General features: G+C 35.4%; 2 protein-coding genes across 2 annotated transcripts; both read left to right on the top strand.

Annotated features, from left to right (window-relative positions):
• The first annotated feature begins 783 nt into the window (after positions 1–783).
• Positions 784–2,487, top strand: LOC117933366. The gene is made up of 2 exons (XM_034854727.1): positions 784–787; positions 950–2,487. Exons 1-2 carry the CDS (start codon positions 784–786, stop codon positions 2,485–2,487), a joined length of 1,542 nt encoding a protein of 513 aa, XP_034710618.1.
• Positions 2,488–7,051: 4,564 nt separating this feature from the next.
• On the top strand, positions 7,052–9,698 carry LOC117933367. Its single transcript, XM_034854729.1, has 4 exons — positions 7,052–7,898; positions 8,245–8,358; positions 8,419–8,634; positions 8,701–9,698. Exons 1-4 carry the CDS (start codon positions 7,052–7,054, stop codon positions 9,696–9,698), a joined length of 2,175 nt encoding a protein of 724 aa, XP_034710620.1.
• Positions 9,699–18,589: the final 8,891 nt, after the last annotated feature.

Raw genomic sequence — 18,589 nt, forward strand, 5'->3', positions numbered from 1 at the left:
AAATATTTTTATAATTTTTAATATTTAAAAAATAAAAAATTTTAAATATTAAAATATTTTATAAAACCAATATCAAATAAATTTTAAGAATCCATTTATTAATGATTCTAAAAAGCTCTTTTAATATTTTTAATATTTGAAAATTTTTATAATACAAATATTAGAAATAATATAAATGTTTTAAAAGTCCATTTAATAGTGTTTCTAAAAAACATTTTTAATATTTAAAAATTTTTATAATTCAAATATTATAAATACTAGAAATACTTTTTAAAATTACTTTTAAATGCATCTAAGTTTAATATTAGAAGTATTTTGTAAAATCACTCTCAATCAAATTTAAATTCATATATATATATATAGTAAGACTACCTTTAGGTTCAAAAAAAAAATATTAAAAAAAATTATTTTATCATATTTTATTATACCATAAAAAATACATAATACATGATTTTTAATTACTTTTTATATTTATCATATTATTTTTAAAATAATCATAAAAAATATGTGAAAATAACTAAAATATATTTTTTAAAAACGTATTTTTATTTTTAAAAATAAAAAACTATTTTTTGTTTTTTCGTTGTTTGACAACCAATAAAGCGTTCTAATAAATAATAATTGATAAAAAAACGAAGAATACTCTAAAAATATCCCCGAAAAAAAAAACTGTTTCTATATTTAAATTCTCAAATAAAATGTTATACCTGAAAACATTGACTGCTGTGTTTTCCAAATGATGCCCAAGTCTAATATTATAAAATAGTAGGATAGTGGGGCCTAATGGGTATGTGTATAATGTTTGTTTTATGATATATTTGAAAATAATTTTAAAAAATGTTTTTAGTATTTTTGATATTTAAAAAGTAAAAAATTTGAAGTGTTAATAAGATGAGAAGCTTTATTACGTTTTTTATTTTTTTAATACTTGAAAATTAAAATTTTTTAGGTGTTATTAAAGTCAAAACTCTTTCTAGAAACTCCATTCAGTCCATTGAACGCACGGAGACGTCTAATGCGTCCGTTGTCGTCAAGCATGACTCGGTCACTCAGTTCGGGAGAGTGGCACCGGAAGGCTTGGGAACTGTCACGCCTGTAGGGAGTTTCCCTTGTTGGCTCGACACCAACAACTCCGACCAAGTTCCTGGGAATATTCACTCCGTCTACTGCCTGCAGCGCTGTGATTCTACAATCAGTGATACAGACATGGATTTTGGAGCGGAAGGATTGCCGGAAAGGGGAAATTCTACTTTCATACGTGGGGTCCCAACCTGCATTCTTCCCGGCAACGAGGATTGCTTTCGACCTATTTTTTTAGCTATTGGGCCTTACCACCACGGAAAGGAGGAACTGGAGCTCATGGAAGCATGTAAAGCGGAGCTAATTGAGAGATCCCCTGGATTGTGGGGATTCGAAGCTGAGGTTAGAGAGTTTGTTCCCCAAATACTGAGCTTTTATCCGCCTGATATCAGAGGCGAATTTCAGATCAATTTTGAAGAAATGATTGTTAAAGATGCGTTTTTCGTTGTGTTTGTGGTCTATCTTCGTTTAAAGCAAGTTTCGAATGGGTTAGATCTTACAGATTGTTCTGGGATTGGGAATTTCGACCCCTCCATGCTTCAATTCTGTGTGCAAGATTTGTTGATTGCGGACAATCAATTACCCTGGCTGGTAGTTGATAAAGTCAGTTCTTTAGTTTTTGGAGGAGAAAAAAACGGAAGATTTATGATTGATAAGTTTCTTTCTACTGTAATGTCTGGGAAATCATCTACTAATGTTCCAGATGATCTCTTTGATGGCCATCCCTTGCATTTACTTGATTTATTGAGGAGGAAATATCTTGTGGATTACGTGTATCCTGAGGATGATAGATTTGTTCTGTACTCAGCCAAAGAACTGCCTATGAGAGGAGTAAATATTGTTGAGGCTGCGCCAGAGAATGGATTTTTGGTTGGTGGTGTGAGTTTTTGTGGGAAAACTGCAACGCTTGCTCTTCCTCGCCTCACTATTTGTGAGCATTTCAAACACACATTTCCGAATATGGCTGCTTATGAAGCCACCCCTGGCATTTGTAACAATGGTGAAATTACCAAATTTCTTTGCCTGTTCCGAGGATTGCTACGGGACCCAGAAAGTGTGGCAATCATGCGAAAGAAGTTCATTTTTTGTGAAGGAGATGATGAGACGATTATGGAATTGTTCAACAAGATGTGTCAAAATCTCCATCCTGATTTTTTAATTTATGAAGTTTCAGAGGAAGATCAAATGTTTCAGTTTGGATTTCTTGACAAGGTAAAGCGGCAGAGCAGAGAGTTTTATGAGACCTTCTTGGCCTCCTGGTTGGAAGCATTGGGTGTTGTTGCAGCTGTTAATAACGTAAGGATATGGTGTGGAGGGTTATACCAGATGTACTTGAACCATCAGATGGAAGTTGAAGCTCTTCTTGGATCTGCTATGATGTTTATACTTCGGAACTTAGTAAACTAACAATATTCTCCAAGCCTTGGAACTTGCTTTAGGTATGATGGTTGATTTGATTATATAATATGTATGCACATTGCTTTATTTTTTTGATAGGTAAAGATAATTCATTAAAAAGAGATGCCAAAAAAGCGACTCAAGGTATATGTATGCACATTGCTTTATAATTGTCATCAAATCTCATGGAGTCTCATTCATAATGCAATTGGCTTTGCCCATGGAGGATGGTAGGGACTATATTGGAATATAGGCTGTGGGGAAAGGAATGGGATAGGAAATATAATTCCAGAACTTGTGATGATACACGATTTTGTAGGCCGAAACATACCATTGTGAAGGAAAGATTAGACTCTGATAATTAGAAAGTGGATCTACTAGGAAGTAGCTCACTTCCATTACTGGAAGGAATAGAAACTTACTATGTGATCAATGCCTATTTATACACAGAACCTAGTTACATAATATTGTTTGGTGAAAGAGATATTTGTAATAAAGCATGGAAGATAAAGAGAGGGTAGAGTGAAACTGAAAATTTTGTGTTGGGAAATTCAAATGAAAATAGGTAATGTTATAGATCTGCTCAAGAAACTATGTAAATAAATATCAAAATCTTAATTTTTTGCACAGTAAGAAAGGACATAATAGCTTGTTACTGCTGGTGTTATTGTTGCTACTGCTACTATTGACAGTTTCCATTGCTGTTCTTAATATGTTTTCCACATGCACTTTTATATGTTTTATTTAGAAACAAATAACCAGCTCAAGTCATAGAGTAGAATTTCCTGATGATTGTGTTGTTATGCACTAGTCAAGGAAAAACTAGGACCAAATGAATGGAGTACGTGTTTCAATTTTCATGACCTAGAATTTTTATTAATTAAGAATTTAGGGTGTGATCAACAATGGTGAGGGGCAATGTGGGTCCTAAACCTAGAACAGGATCGTAGAAAGGAATTTGTATATTGATGTGAATTGCTTCTTTGGGTATTTTTTTACCTTATGTTCTAACATGTTACCCTAATATTCTGTTGAAGATTATGACAAATGAATATGATACCTTGGTGCATATTATTCATAAGCTGCTATGAAATATAATTACCTTATGGATAAACATTGACTCTGCTTTAGCATTTATTGGAGAATGGCAATTAAGAAACTATAACTTCTTTATTTGATTTCCTAGATAACGCTGAAAAAATGAAAAGTGCAAACTACTTGAAGGTTTAATGAATGTGGCATTATATCTTATTGGAAAGAAAATCTTACTCTTATCATATGATGCTGCATGACTTAATTAAGTTGATTTCTGATTTTATTGAAAGCAGAGCAATGGCTTCATGTGTTTTTTTTTTTTTTATTCCTATCATTTTCTTTTCTTCTGTTCTCTTCTGATAGCCTAACAACCAAAGGACGGGTTAATGAGTATTAAACATGGTCAACCAAAACTTATCTCCCTAGGTATGTGACAACTCCAAGGACCTTCCTGAGGATTCTAAAACGATGGTGGCTTTCCCTCTGTCTCACAAATGGTGTCATCGACCTCCATAGAAAAAATACACCACCATTTCTCCTGCAACACCCAATTTAGTTGAATGTCTAATGAAGATGATAAAAAACTTACAGTTTGAAAGGTGTCAGAGATTCTTCTCGTAAGAAAATATGTTCGCTTTTGGACTTCATGGATGCGGTTGATGATACAATTTCTTGTATCATTCTCCCGGTTTTCATTCTTTTTCCCTCTCTTAGGGCATAACATGCATATTGTGAGCCATGATGACATTCAAAACCTTCTTTTTTTGTTTCCAAATTTCCGTAAAGATCGTGCTATTAGTAAAAACAGGCGTGGCTCTCATCAAATTAATGAACTACTTTTCTTCTTAATTCTTCCTATCAATTAACGAACTACTTTTGTTCTTAATTCTTCAATCAATTCAAACCCTAGGTTTTGTTCTCTGCAAACCTACCATTGGTTTTGTTTCCAAATTTCCATAGAGATCATACTATTAGTAAAAACAGTTGACTGAAAATTCATTCTGATTGACTCTATACTAATTCACTCATCAATATCTTCCAAATTTTTCAGGGTATCCAGTGGTTCCAAATCAATCATACAACATATTTGTCTGGAACTTCCAAGCCTGAGTTTGATGATAAACAGACTCATGTGACTGACCTTTCTTTTGTCATGCTTGGCCATACTGTTAAATGGATTTTTAACCTATTTGAGATGCAACTTATTGTTTTTGTCATTCCTTTCCAAGATCAAAGCACATCCAACGTGCAGCCTTTTAATCGATTATTTTGGAACCCAGATTCATGCTGTGAACTTCTCCATTCTGTATCCAGATTACTCCTTGAGGTTTTTAAATTGCTCAAACCTTGTCATTTCCTTTTAATATGTATTTAGGATTGGTGGTTATGGAGATATGATTGTAGGTTAGTTAGAATAGAAATGATGTTTATTAGGATGGTGGGTAGCTTTCATAGCTATTAGGATGATGTCCACATCCCAAATGTCCTGCACCATAGAATGCTCTTACAGTAGAGTTTTTTGCCAATCCATTGTGGCTCCATTCAAGCTTCCAAATTTAATGGGAGGGGAGATAAAGATTTTTTGCATTCCAGAAATTTGAGAGAGAGAGAGAGAGATAGAGAGGTTTTATGCATTCCAATTTTTTTGCCAATAGGATATGCTGGGGCCACAAACAATTGTGAATTATTGATGTTTATCCTCAATTTGTAGTATTGATAAATACGGTATTACTTTCTTCAATTAAGAACAGTATACAGGAGGTTCTTGTCATATAATGCACATGATATGACAGTATACCATGACAAAATTCCTAGGAAAATTTATATATCAGAGGCTACTAAGCCCATGATGACCTGAAAATTGTAGTAAGCGTAGCGTAATTTCCATTAAGCAACACAGTGAGTCTTCGTCAAAAAATTAATTTCTGCTTAAAACATTAGTTTTTTGCATTCCTTTATAAATATTTCATTGTTATGGTTAGCCTGCCATACATTGTAGGTAAAAATTCTAACAGCTTAAGATTTTAGGAATGTTGGTAGCTTAACATTGTATCAAAGCTAGAGGGCTCAAGTTCCAGGCTCTCATATTACTACTATCCCTGCAATTTCTTTAATTGTGAGTCTGAACATTTGCTTTATCTACCAATCATCCAGATCTTTAATCAGGATATTTCTGTCTCATAATTGCCATTTCTTGAATTGCGAGCACGAACCTTTGCTTTGTCACCAAGGACACATTTCTAGAGATATTCAGCATTCAGAAGAGATCCAGATCTTTAATCAAGATATTTCCATCTCTTCACTGCCATTTTTTTAATTGCGATCATGAACTTTTGCTTTACTGTGGCATTCTTTAAAGTCAGAACTCAATAAGGACACATTTCTAGAGATATTCAATTTCTGACTCTAGACAAATTGATAATAGTTTCCTCCTCTGCTAGAATTTAATTTCCAATAGAAGACTACAATTTGAATAATTAGGGAAAACTTTAAACACTATGCATATGAACTAGAAGTCAACTCAATTGAAGCACAACATCAAAGAAACGGAGGAGGGAAAAAAATATGGAAAATGTCTCAAATTCCTTTTACTTTAGTTACTAATTCCGTGGGAATTCCTTTGGGTAAAAAACAAAAGAAAATATTGCTATACTCCTCACAGTTGATGGATCGGCGACACTTGACTGACGAAGCACTTTGCGAAGAGGCTTCCAGGTATGTCGATCTTTGTTTTATTCCATTGGGGGGCCAGGATCTCTCTTCTTCTCCTCCTCCTTCTTTCGGACGGGTCACGTTGAATGAGGGGTCCTTCGGTGTTTCGGCTTCTAAGGTCAACGAAGAGGAGCAGAATCCATTGAGTATCATTCTGGCTGACGGTAGCAATGGGGTGCTAGCCTCTAAGGGAGAGAAGCCAGTGGCTGGAGAAGGTGCGGGAGGGGAGTTTGAGGGGTTGCTTCAGGACCTAAATGGATGTCGTTGGGACGACAGCTGCCTGGAGAGGTTTAGCAAATTCTTGGGCTTCTCCACGGAAGGTTTTGGAGGCGAAATCCTGAATTTGCTCCTAAGGACTAAGAGAAGAAGAAAGCAAAATCTGAAGAAGGGCTCGTCAAGGACCACTAAGTTTGATCAGGAGTTGAAAAAACTTGAGTGGTCTATTAATTATAATGGGGCGAGAAAGGAGAATTCTGTGGCCCAGAGAAGGTGGGGTTAGAATCTCGACAGTTAGATGAAACTAAAGATTCTATCCTAGAATGTCAGAGGGGCTAATGACAGAAATAAAAGGAAGGTAATCAAGGCCCTAATCATTTCGCAAAAAGTGGATGTGGTGTGCTTGCAGGAGCCCAAAATTCAAGAAATGTCCCAAGGGGTTATTCACAGTCTTGGCGTGGGAAGATTCTTAGGTTAGGGAGCTGTGAATGCAAGGGGGGCAGCTGGAGGGGTGGTGGTTTTCTAGGATAAGAGAGTGTTGGAGTTAGTAGGCCTGGAAGTAGGAATCTTCTCAATCTCGTGTCGGTTCAAGAACTGCGAGGATGGGTTTATGTGGTTCTTTACGGGGGTCTACGGACCTACTTTGAAAAGTTATAGAGAACCTTTTTGGGAAGAGTTAGGTGCCATTCGAGGACTGTGGTCTAATCCTTGGTGCATCGGTGGGGACTTCAATGTTATTAGATTTCCCAGTGAACGTAGTAGAGAAGGAAGATTGTCTGGTACTATGAGAAGGTTTTCGGAGGTGTTAGATGAGTTGGCTTTAAGAGATTTGCCTCTTCAAGGGGGTCCTTATACGTGGAGTGGAGGGCTCAATGGCCAATCCAGGTCAAGACTGGATCGCTTCCCGATTTCGGAGGATTCGGAAAATCATTTTAGTGGAGTGTCTCAGTGCACACTCCCAAGACCTGTGTTTAACCACTTCCCAATCCTGTTAGATGGGGGTGGGGTGAGGAGAGGTCCAATTCCTTTTCGTTTTGAGAACATGTGGTTGAAGGAGGAAGGCTTTAAGGAGCTTCTTAAGGGCTGGTGGCAAGGTTTTAATTACAGTGGGTCTTATAACTTTGTCCTCTCAGAAAAACTAAAGGCCTTAAAAGTTAAGCTGAAGAATTGGAATAAGGAAGTCTTTGGTAAAGTGGGGGTGAACTTGAGGATGGCTTTGGACAAAGTTTCTTTTTGGGATGATCAGGAGAGGCAGAGAGCTTTAAACGAGCAGGAGTTAGAGGCTAGAAAGGAAGCCAGGGAGGAGTTTAAAAAGTGGGCGATTATGGAGGAAATCTTGTGGAGGCAGAAATCAAGAGAAACATGGTTGAAGGAAGGAGATAAGAACACGGGTTTCTTTCATAAGATGGCAAATTCTAACAGTAGAAGGAATTGTTTGAAAAAGATTAAAGTCAATGGTAACTAGCTCTCAGAAGATCAAGAAATTCAAAGGGGAGTGGTGAGGGCCTATCAGGACTTGTTATCGGATCTTGGTGGCTGGCACCCGAGTATGAGTAGTATGGAGTTTGATAGAATTGGGAGAGAGGAGGCTTCCAGGCTGGAGGAGATGTGTTTCCATGGAAGAGGTGTATCTGGCCCTCTCAGAGCTGAATGGGGACAAGGCTCCTGGCCCGGATGGATTTCCCATTGCTTTCTGGCAGTTTTGTTGGGATTTTGTCAAAGATGAAATAATGGGCTTCTTTAAGGATTTTTTTGAGAGGGGGAAATTTGTTAGAAGTCTAAACTCCACGTTCCTGGTTTTAGTCCCTAAGAAAGGCGGGGCTGATGATTTACGCGACTATAGACCCATCAACTTGGTGGGAGGTCTGTACAAGATTCTCGCCAAGGTCCTAGCTAATAGGTTGAAGAAGGTAGTGAGTAAGGTGGTGTCTCCTACCTAAAATGCCTTTATTGAAGGAAGGCAAATCCTTGATGCAGCGTTAATTGCTAATGAGGCCATAAGCTCGCTGCTGAAAGGGGATGAAGCTGGTGTGTTATGCAAATTGAACCTAGAGAAGGCTTACGACCATATTAACTGGGATTTTCTGATGACAGTGATGCAAAAAATGGGTTTTGGGGAGAAATGGACTGGTTGGATCAGGTGGTGCATCTCCATTGCTTCCTTTTCAGTTTTGATTAACGGTTCGCCTGCGGGTTTTTTCTAGAGTACTCGAGGGTTAAGGCAAGGGGACCCCATTTCCCCTTACTTGTTTGTCTTAGGAATGGAGGCCTTAAGCTGCCTCATTAACAGAGCAGTTAGGGGAGGCTTCCTGACCAGCTGCAAGTTAAGGGGTAGGGGTGGAAATGGGATTCAAGTGTCTCACCTGTTGTTCACGGATGATACGTTGGTTTTTTGTGAGGATTCCCAAGATCAAATGGTTGTTCTAAGCTGGCTTTTAATGTGGTTTGAAGCCAGCTCTGGTCTAAGCACCAATTTGAACAAGAGTGAAATTCTGTCGGTGGGAAGAGTTGAGAATGCTGAGGTTTTGGCTTCTGAACTAGGATGCAAAGTGGGTTCCCTTCCCTCCACTTATTTGGGGCTGCCTCTAGGTGCTCCTCACAAATCGGTGGCTGTGTGGGATGGTGTGGAAGAAAGGATGAGGAAGAGACTCGCTTTGTGGAAGAGGCAGTTCATTTCTAAGAGGGAGAAAATCACTCTCATTCGGAGCACTTTGGCTAGTATGTCGATCTATCTTATGTCCTTGATGCGTATTCCAAGAGTTGTTAGATTGAGGCTTGAGAAAATCCAAAGGGATTTCCTTTGGGGTGGGGGTGCGTTGGAGAAGAGGTCTCATCTTGTAAAGTGGGATGTGGTTCGCTCTCATAAAAGGAAGGGTGATTTGGGAATTATAAATTTTTCTATCCTCAATAGGGCCCTGTTGTGTAAATGGAGCTGGCGCTTTGCGGCTGAAAGAGAGTCTTATTGGAAGCTTATTATCAGTAGGAAGTATGGGGAAGAAGGAGGAGGGTGGATCTCTCGTGAGGTTAGGGAAGGCTATGGGGTGGGGTTGTGGAAGGAAATTAGAAAGGAAGGAGTTCTGATGTTTAAAAAAGTTTCCTTCACTGTAGGGGATAGTAGAAGGGTGAAATTTTGGAAGGACATTTGGTGTGGAAACATTCCCCTTTGTGAGGCTTTTCCTTCTTTGTTTGGCTTTGCTGTCTCTCAAGATGCGTGGGTAGCAGATTGTTGGGACTCTATGGGGGATGCGGGGGGATAGTATCCTTGTTTCTCTAGACCATTTAATGATTGGGAGATGGAGGCGGTGGCGAGTCTCCTTTCGTTCCTTCAAGGAAAGAGGCTTATTGTTGGGATGGAGGATAGAGTGTTGTGGAATGCTTCTAAGAATGGGATGTTCTCTGTAAAATCCCTTTACAATACTCTTGATTCTAGTGGTGCAGTCCTGTTTCCTTGGAGAATCATTTGGAGCCCTTGCGTGCCTACTAAGGTGGGTTTTTTTGCTTGGGAAGCTTCTTGGGGGAAGGTGCTAACCCAAGATCAACTCAAAAGGAGGGGCTGGATTTTAGCAAACAGGTGCTTCTTGTGTTGTGATGATGAGGAGACAATAAACCACATCCTTATTCATTGCCCCAAGGCGAGGGTGTTGTGGAATCTTGTGTTTTCGTTGTTTGGGGTTAATTGGGTCCTTCCGCTTACGGTTAGAGAAACTCTCCTTGGTTGGTCCGCTTCCTTTGTGGACAAGAAGCGTGGAAAGACTTGGTGGGCAGCTCCCCTTTGTTTATTTTGGACGGTTTGGAAAGAAAGAAATAGGATAGTTTTTGATAATGAGGCTTTGTCGATCCAAAGATTGAAAAACTCCTTCGTTTGTAATCTTTTCTCTTGGTCTAAGTCTTGTTTAGATGGAGAACCTCGTTCCTTAATTAACTTTGTTGATTGGTTGGGTTCTAATTGAGGGTTGGTGAGTGTTTGCTTCCTTGTGTTTTTTGTTGAGGGGCTTCTCGTGTATACTCCTTGTATGCTTCGGGTTGCCTAACAAAATAAGGAAATTTTAAAATTATCTCTATAAATATTCTAGGTTGTAAAAGGAAAACATTACAAGATTGAGTTGTGTCACCAAATAATATACTATAGAGGTAGATAATGAAGAGATGAGAGAAATCAAATGCAGCAATGGTTGGGTTCCAGGTGTGGCTACTAGAATGGGGAAACATAGGATTGTTTTAGGGTTCAGGTTTTATGTCTTTTTCTTTCCTCTGCCGTTTTGATATGGTCTAATGGATTATTCTTTCTCATCTATGTGTAAGCATGGTTATTTGAACCTTTTTTTATGAGCTTAAGCATGATCATTTGAAGCAAGCTAAAATCATGTGTCTGCATAAGTTATTTATCTTTACGTTATTGCACAAACACTGCATCAAGGCTTCCACAATCACAACAAATGATAGGAGAAGTAAAGAGGTTAAGAGAGTAGGCTAGGAAATTTTAGTGCATCCATTTGCAGGTGAAAGAAAGGCTATGTAAGCCACCTCTATTTAAAATAGAAAGCTCCAGAAAAATCAGAGTGCAGTGATTAATTAAATCTATTTAATTGTTATGCTGAAACAAGTGCAAATCCAACCTATAAAATGTCCTAGTCCTTACCATTGATCGCCTTTCTAAAGTAAAATAATCGAAAAAAGAAAATTAAGTAAAATGATTTGGCTTGGTCCCAACAAAGCATGTAAGTAGATTATGCTGCTATATTTACCTTCATTGTTCCCTTTAGGGTTGGAAAGAGACAATGAAATCTACTTTGTCCCTATTTCCTATCTAATGTGATATGTCACATCGGATAAGGGAAAAAGTTCTTGACACTATATATGTATGTAACCATGTAGATGCATTTTAAAGTTGTGAGAGCCCCTTGGATCCAAAGTGGACAATCTCTACATGGTTGGGAACGGGTCGTTACACCTATGGTGTTTGCCAAAATGCCTAATAAACACGCATTCCTTGTTAGAGACAACACATAAGGAATATTGTGAAATCTATGTACTTCTGTAAAGAAAAGATTTTCTACATTTGTGGCATCATTTCCACTGCTCTAGAATCAATATGCCTATTTTTTGATTCCTCAAGTTCATTTTATTGAGATTATCATGTGAGGAACACTCTTCTTGCATTTATTATGTATTGATTGCTTTGAGAAGAAAGGTTCTAAGCTTAAGTTGGTTGAAAGTGGGTGGAGTTCTTCATTGAAGAAGGCAAAAGGGTTGATTGGAAAAATTTTATTGCAATACTTTGTATTCTTGTGGACATTTATTTTTTCAAATGGCTTTTTGGTTGAAACTGTAAGGATTCTAGGAGAACCAGAAATCCTAGGTGTAGTGATTGATATTAGGGAGAAATTTAGGAGTGAATGTAGGCTTGAGGCTGAAACCATTACAAGTCTTATGCACTTTTCTTTTTTTTTCTTTTTTTTCTTTTTTTTTATTTGTACTCTACATTTCCAACATACATTGTAATTGTGAAAGAGTTGGTGATAGACTTGTTTGTAAATCTCTGATATAATCATTATTGCATGTGTCAACTCCTTGTGCTTAACTTGTTCACAAGTAAAATTTGATGGAGAACTATGAAGCTCTATTCAACCACCTGCTAGCAAGGGAAAAAAAAAAAGTGACATCCTTAAGTACCTTTGGACACTTTCATTCGTAGTAGATACATTTTAAAGTAATATTTTTCTAAATCATGGGTCTTTGCTTTGGTTTAGTGGTGCTTGCCTTTGCGCCTTGTGCTTGGGCTCTAGTAGACCTAGGCTTCCTAAAGGTTGTCTGGAGCCTCAACATTTGAAACTTTTAAGGCTTGGGCTTGTCAAGCTGTGGTGCATACTTATGATGGGTCATTTGTTTAGAATGGCCTAGTATTTTAAACTTATATTTTTCTAAATGATGTGTCTTTGCTTTGGTTTGGTGGTGCTTGCCTTTGCGCCTTGTGCTCGGGCTCTAGTAGACCTTGGCTTCCTAAAGGTTGTCTGGAGCCTCAACATTTGAGACTTTCAAGGCTTAGGCTTGTCAAGCTGTGGTGCATATTTATGATGGGTCATTTGTTTAGAATGACCTAGTTTTTTCTGGTGTTCATAGGAAAGTAGGAGGATTATGGGAGGATATCAGGCTTGGGGAGCAACATTTTATGAAGCCTATACTTTTAGTGTTAAAACCAACTTTTTCAACTACGATTTAGTAGCAATACCACTCTAATTAACAGACTACCTTCACCCACCCATAGTTCTTTAACCAATGAACAATCATCGTATCTTAATGATTTGGATGATTGTAAGTTGAGGATCTAAGTTAGAGCATTAACTTTTCTATCAACTAACTGTTGACCATTTAATGGGTTAATTCTTTGGCACCTTTGTCAAGTGGCTTGAGTTATGTCAATCCAGCAACTTTATTGTTAGGGCTGAGGATTTTAATAAGTTGTGAAAGTGATTTCATCTTTCTATTTTAAAGATGATATGGAAGACGAGTTACTGAATCCCGACACATGCTAGATTCTAATACCTAATGCAATTTTTGCAGGATTTTGATATCCAGAACATTATTAAACTGTAAAAGATGTCGGATAAGCATAACTTTGAAAGCAAAATGCTTAATAAGCATGAAACGAGAAGTTGTGGGGAAGTGTTTGATATTTACCTTTCATAAAGTGCAATTCAATTTAAAATGTACATCAATAAATAAACCAAGTTTATTTATAAAGTGCTAGAACAAGACTGTAAACACTAGATGGAACTCAGGTTGGAACCAGCAGAATCTGCATACCTCACTTCTGTGAATTTAACTTCAGTCATTTTAGCTTGGTTTACATTTGTTTTCAATTAAGTTTTTGAGGTCTACTGCTTTCAAAATTTGAAAGCATATCAATATGTCATACGACCACTTTAAAGATAAATTTTAGGAAGTGTTAAAAATGCCAGAAACGCTTCCTTAAATCACTGTCAAACGAAATCTTATTAAGGAACTATTTCTGATCTGATGTACAATTGAGATATTAAGGAGCATTATTCTTGTGGGAGTAAAAGTAGTGACTTTTGGTGGTGTTTGTTTTTTTAGCTTTTTGCTAAAAGCAATTTAGTTTTAGAATTTAGGTTGTTTGTTTTTCTATTTTTTCATGACTTTTTGTAAACTTTTTACTAAATAGAAAAAGCAAAAATAGGTAGCTTTTTCTAAATAGAAAAAATGACATATTGATTTTTTTTACTTTTTAATACTTAATAGAAATAAAATACTATAAAAACAAACAACCTAATATTTAATACTATTAAGCATTAAGGTTCTATTTAGAATTAAGTAAAAAAACAAACACCACCAATCTAGATGCAAAACCATTTTCCTGCCTGATCCCTATCTGTGGATGGTCTGAAAGCATTCATCTGAATTACTAGAGGCTTCTGGGTTGCTGAGCTAAATGTTAATCATATCACCTGAATTGAATTAAACTGACCTCATTTTCAGACATTTTGCAGGTGGAAGAATGGTAATTGTTCAGCTCCTTGGTGGGTTGTTCTACGTAAAACCTTGGAAGTTATTGCATCATCTTGCAGAGGAAAAGATAAAAAGAAAGAAGAAAGGCGTGATTTCTTACCTCACAAAGAAAGGATTTTGAAAAAAATACCGTTCTTTTAAAAAATAATTTTTAAAATATAGCAATTTAAAAACCATTTTAAATTTGCTATATTCTTTTAGGTATCCATAAAAAGTTATTTTTTGAAAAAATAATTTCAAGTTATTTTTTAAAAAGATAATTGCAAAATTTAGTACATAAACTAAAATCATATTTTCAAAAGTTAACCTCCTATTTCAGCTTCTTCCCATTGTCTTCAATTTATAAATATATTTTTTAATTTTTATATTTTGAAATATTTTTTAGTTGCTTTTAATTTATAAGTTCATTTTTAACCTTAATTTAATTTTAAATTATAATATATTTATAATATAGAAAATTAGTTAAAAATTTTAATGTTTTTACTTGTTCATAATTTTATTGAGTATTTTAACAATAAAAATATTTAAAATTTTTATAATGAAATATATTTCATTTAATTTTTTAATTATGTGATATTAATAATTAAAAGAGTATTTTTTTTTTTTATGATCTTTAAATATATAAAATTAGTTAATTTATATGACTTAACGAGTCATAACACCGTTGATATTTTACATTTTGAAAAATGGTATCTGTAGTAGATAAACTTTTACTTTTATTATTTGAAAAAATGCAAATCATGAAATTTTAATTATATTTTTCATTTTTATAAATGTTACAGATATTTGGTGATTTTGTTTTTTTTATTTTTTGTTTTCGAAAACAAGGATAATTGTTTTTGACAGTTATTCGAATGTAAAAAAATTGTTAAAATATTAAGTTTTTCTTTTTTTTTTTAATTTAGAAATATAAAATTTTGATGTCTTTTAAAACTTTGGCTATTAAGTTTGAAAAAAAAAAAGTAACAATATATTACTAAAGGAAATTTTTAGAATTGGCTTAAAAATTTTAATTTAAATAAAAATTAGAAACGAAAAATGTGATAAAGCAAATGTTAATAATTATTGACATATTACAATTGAAATGTGCATGAAATTTCAACAGACATGTCCTACATTTATAGAATATTTATAGAATTTATGATTGAAGTGTTTAAATAAATACTATTGACATAAAAAAGACTTGAATTAGTTTAAGGGATAATTGTGTTTTCAATCCATATAGGGTTCATAATTAAGATAAGGTCGTCCAATCACCCATAATTGATGATAAGGATATGGGATAGTAATTCACAAAAATACTCACTTAACTCATTTTTGTCTTTATTCTAGTACTTGTCACTATTCTTTCTTATTTAACCAATTTTGGATTTTTCATTATTTTTTTAAACTCTTTTATAAATAATTGAAAATTTAACATTATTTTTTATTTTAAAATTATAAATAAACAAAAATTATATTAATGATTCAAAGACTATTTTGGAAAATACTTTCTAAAAAAATATTAATTTAAATAAATATATTCACTATTTTAATTTTTTTTTTATGCTAAAAAGTAGGGAAAAATGTTCATACACCCCTTAAACTTTTAACTACTGGTCAAAAGACCCCCTTAACTTTTTTATTGACCAATTTACTCCTTAAACTATTCACAACTGCCAAATTAATACTTCAGTTAGTCACACGTTAAAATACTAACGGAATAAACACATGCCACTCCCGTGGCTTTTAAATACAAACTAAAAAAAACTCAAACATCCAAAACCCAACGGAAGATAAGAGAACCAGTCCAGGTCCGGCAGAGAGAGAGAGAGAGAGAGAGAGACTGCACGCCGTTCATAGCCACTGCCAAGCTTCTTTCCGCCGTCTCGCCGCCCTTGTCCCGGCGGCTCCTTGGTGGTTCCGCCACACTGTTCAATCTGGGTATGTCTTTTTTTTTTTTTTTTTTTTTCTTCTTACGTCTTGCTATTTAAATTTTCTAAGAACTTTTTTTTTTTAAATCTCCATGTGCGAATTTTTATTGTAGAAATTCTTGTTTTGGTTTAATTTCTGGGTTGGGTCTCTATGAAATTCTTGGTTTTTTACTTTCTCCATGTGCCTTTCACCAACTGTTGCATTTGAGTATGCCATAGAGCTATTTGATTAAATGCCTGAGAGAGATATGGCTACTGCTAAGGGGGTTTGGTTGCTTGTTTATCCAATTTTCCAAATATGCTAGCCTTCCAAGTTTCCCTTGCAACACATTTGCTACAAAAAAATATCAAACACAATAATTGGTTCTGTAATGATCCAGAAGCCAATAACTAAATCTTCAATTAGAGAAATTTCATTAATTTTGTCACTTGCAAATATGCCTTGTATCCATCCAAGAAATAATGCAGAGCTACATAAGGATTGATCATGAACATCCAAAATCCTGTTTATGAATCCCTTGGTATTTTTAGTGTGTTCCAGTTTGGTCCAAACTTGCCATGTCTAATTACACTATAGAATTAGTGTAGCACTTTTCTTTTTTATTATGAGAAGATAATGTAGTTTTTCCATATGTTCAGGCAAGGTCACTTTGTAAGTAAGCCTTACGGTCTTAATGTCTTAACAACCATCTTATGCAACATTTGCAATGACAAAGCAGTTGATACTGAAAAATCATAAACATAGTTTCAAAATTTGCATTAAGTCACTAAAGATTTTACCTAGTTTGATCCAAATAAGTTTATTTTTTATGATAATTCATTAGTTGGGATAGAGGGAATTTGATCGTCGAATGTCTTTGTAACTCAACTGATTTAAGGTTTCTAAATACTTTGGAATATGGATCCATTCAAAATAATATTATTAATTTTTACATTTTTCTACTGTTGCTAGGTGCATCTTTTTTTTTTTTTTTTCCCCTAAAGATGTTGGGTGCAGCTAAGTAATATTAATATGTAATATATAGTTTACTGTTAAAGATATGACTTTTGGTTAGTGTTAAAGATACTGGGTCTCTGTGTAATGATTCCAGCCATATGGTCTACTGACTAAGCTAGCATGTTGTAATATTTTGAATTATGTGAATTGAACTAGCAGCAATCATGCACATGTGCATGAGCAAATTGTTATATTTTTTTTCTCACTATTCTCTATATTGTTTTTTTTTTTTTAATTATGTTTTCTCCAGCTCTTCTATTAATGTTCTTGTTACTTTTGTATTGTAGCCATGGATGAAAGTCCACTGTCACTCCCTGGAAATTCACCTTCTATGCCAAATGTACAAGCCCCTCAATCCCAATATGATTCTATTGAGGCTGATGGCCAATCTGAAATTGTTAATGTTCCAATTGATGTGGAGGATGACGAGGATGACGAAGATTACAATTTGAGTGATTTTTCTGAATCTGATGATGATATAATTGAAGATTTTGGTATGGAGGATGATGGAATCAATAGAGCAATTGGAGGCAAGCAGCTTGAGGGAGTTTGGAATGGTGAAGGAGATTCAGATCATGGGGATAGTGATGAGTTAAGGAGTGCAGAAGGGTCATTTGATGATGAAGGGAATTCAAGGCCTAGGTTCCCTGAGTTTAACCAGCGCATTGGCATGGAGAATGTACAGCTAGTGAAGGATCAAAAATTTGCATCACATGTCATCTTCAAGGAGGCACTAAAGGAGTGGTGTATTAAAGAAAAACATGATTTTGAGTATAAGCACAATGATAAGTGGAGAGTGACAGCTGTATGTAAAAAAAAATGTGGTTGGAAGATACATGCATCCCAAACACAAATGGGAGATGTCTTTCAAATCAAAAGTTTTAAAAGCATTCATACGTGTGGCAAGGATCATAAGAATAGTAAGATTTCTTCAAGGTGGCTAGCCAATAAATATTTGCCATTCTTTAGAGATGATCATACTTGGACAGCAAATGCATTGAAAGGTGCAATGTTTAGGGACCATGAAGTTGATGTGACTTTGGACCAATGTTATAGGGCTAAGAGAATGGCATTCAAGATGATACATGGTGCTGAGGAGAAGCAGTATGAGAGACTTTGGGACTATGCAGCTGCTATTAGGAAGTAGAATGTGGGTAGCACAGTGAAGATACAAACTACGAATGATGTGTTTGAGAGAATGTATATTTGTCTTGATGCTTGCAAAAGGGGATTTTTAGCAGGTTGTAGGCCACTTATTGGGATAGATGGTTGTCATTTGAAGGGGACAACAGGTGGACAGTTGCTGGTTGCTGTTGGAAAGGATGGGAATGATAATATCTTCCCAATCGCTTTTGCTATCGTTGAAATTGAGAATAAAAGCTCTTGGACCTGGTTTCTACAATGCTTGTTGGATGACATTGGACATGTGGATGAGAATGGATGGGTCTTTATCTCAGACCGACAGAAGGCAAGAAACAATTAATGTGCATGTGAATTATTTATTTATTTTTAAAAAATATCATGATCTATAACCTGAATATGAATAACTAATGTATATTTGCGTATTTTTTATGGCAGGGATTAGTAGAGACCTTTAAAGATTTGATGCCTAATGCAGAGCACAGATTTTGTGTTAGGCATTTACATGCAAATTTCAAGAAGTATTTTCCTGGGAAGGTACTCAAAGATGCAATGTGGAGTGCTGCTAGGG

Source organism: Vitis riparia, chromosome 16 (assembly GCF_004353265.1).
Source record: "Vitis riparia cultivar Riparia Gloire de Montpellier isolate 1030 chromosome 16, EGFV_Vit.rip_1.0, whole genome shotgun sequence".
In the NCBI taxonomy this organism is placed as follows: Eukaryota; Viridiplantae; Streptophyta; class Magnoliopsida; order Vitales; family Vitaceae; genus Vitis; species Vitis riparia.

Excerpts from the sequence above, each read along its gene's own strand:
- LOC117933367 (XM_034854729.1), top strand. The coding sequence starts at position 7,052 with ATGTGGTTCTTTACGGGGGTCTACGGACCTACTTTGAAAAGTTATAGA. Across the intron at positions 8,359-8,418 it reads TAGGTTGAAGAAGGTAGTGA|CGTTAATTGCTAATGAGGCC; the intron begins GTAAGGTGGTGT and ends TCCTTGATGCAG. Across the intron at positions 8,635-8,700 it reads GATTAACGGTTCGCCTGCGG|GAATGGAGGCCTTAAGCTGC; the intron begins GTTTTTTCTAGA and ends TGTTTGTCTTAG.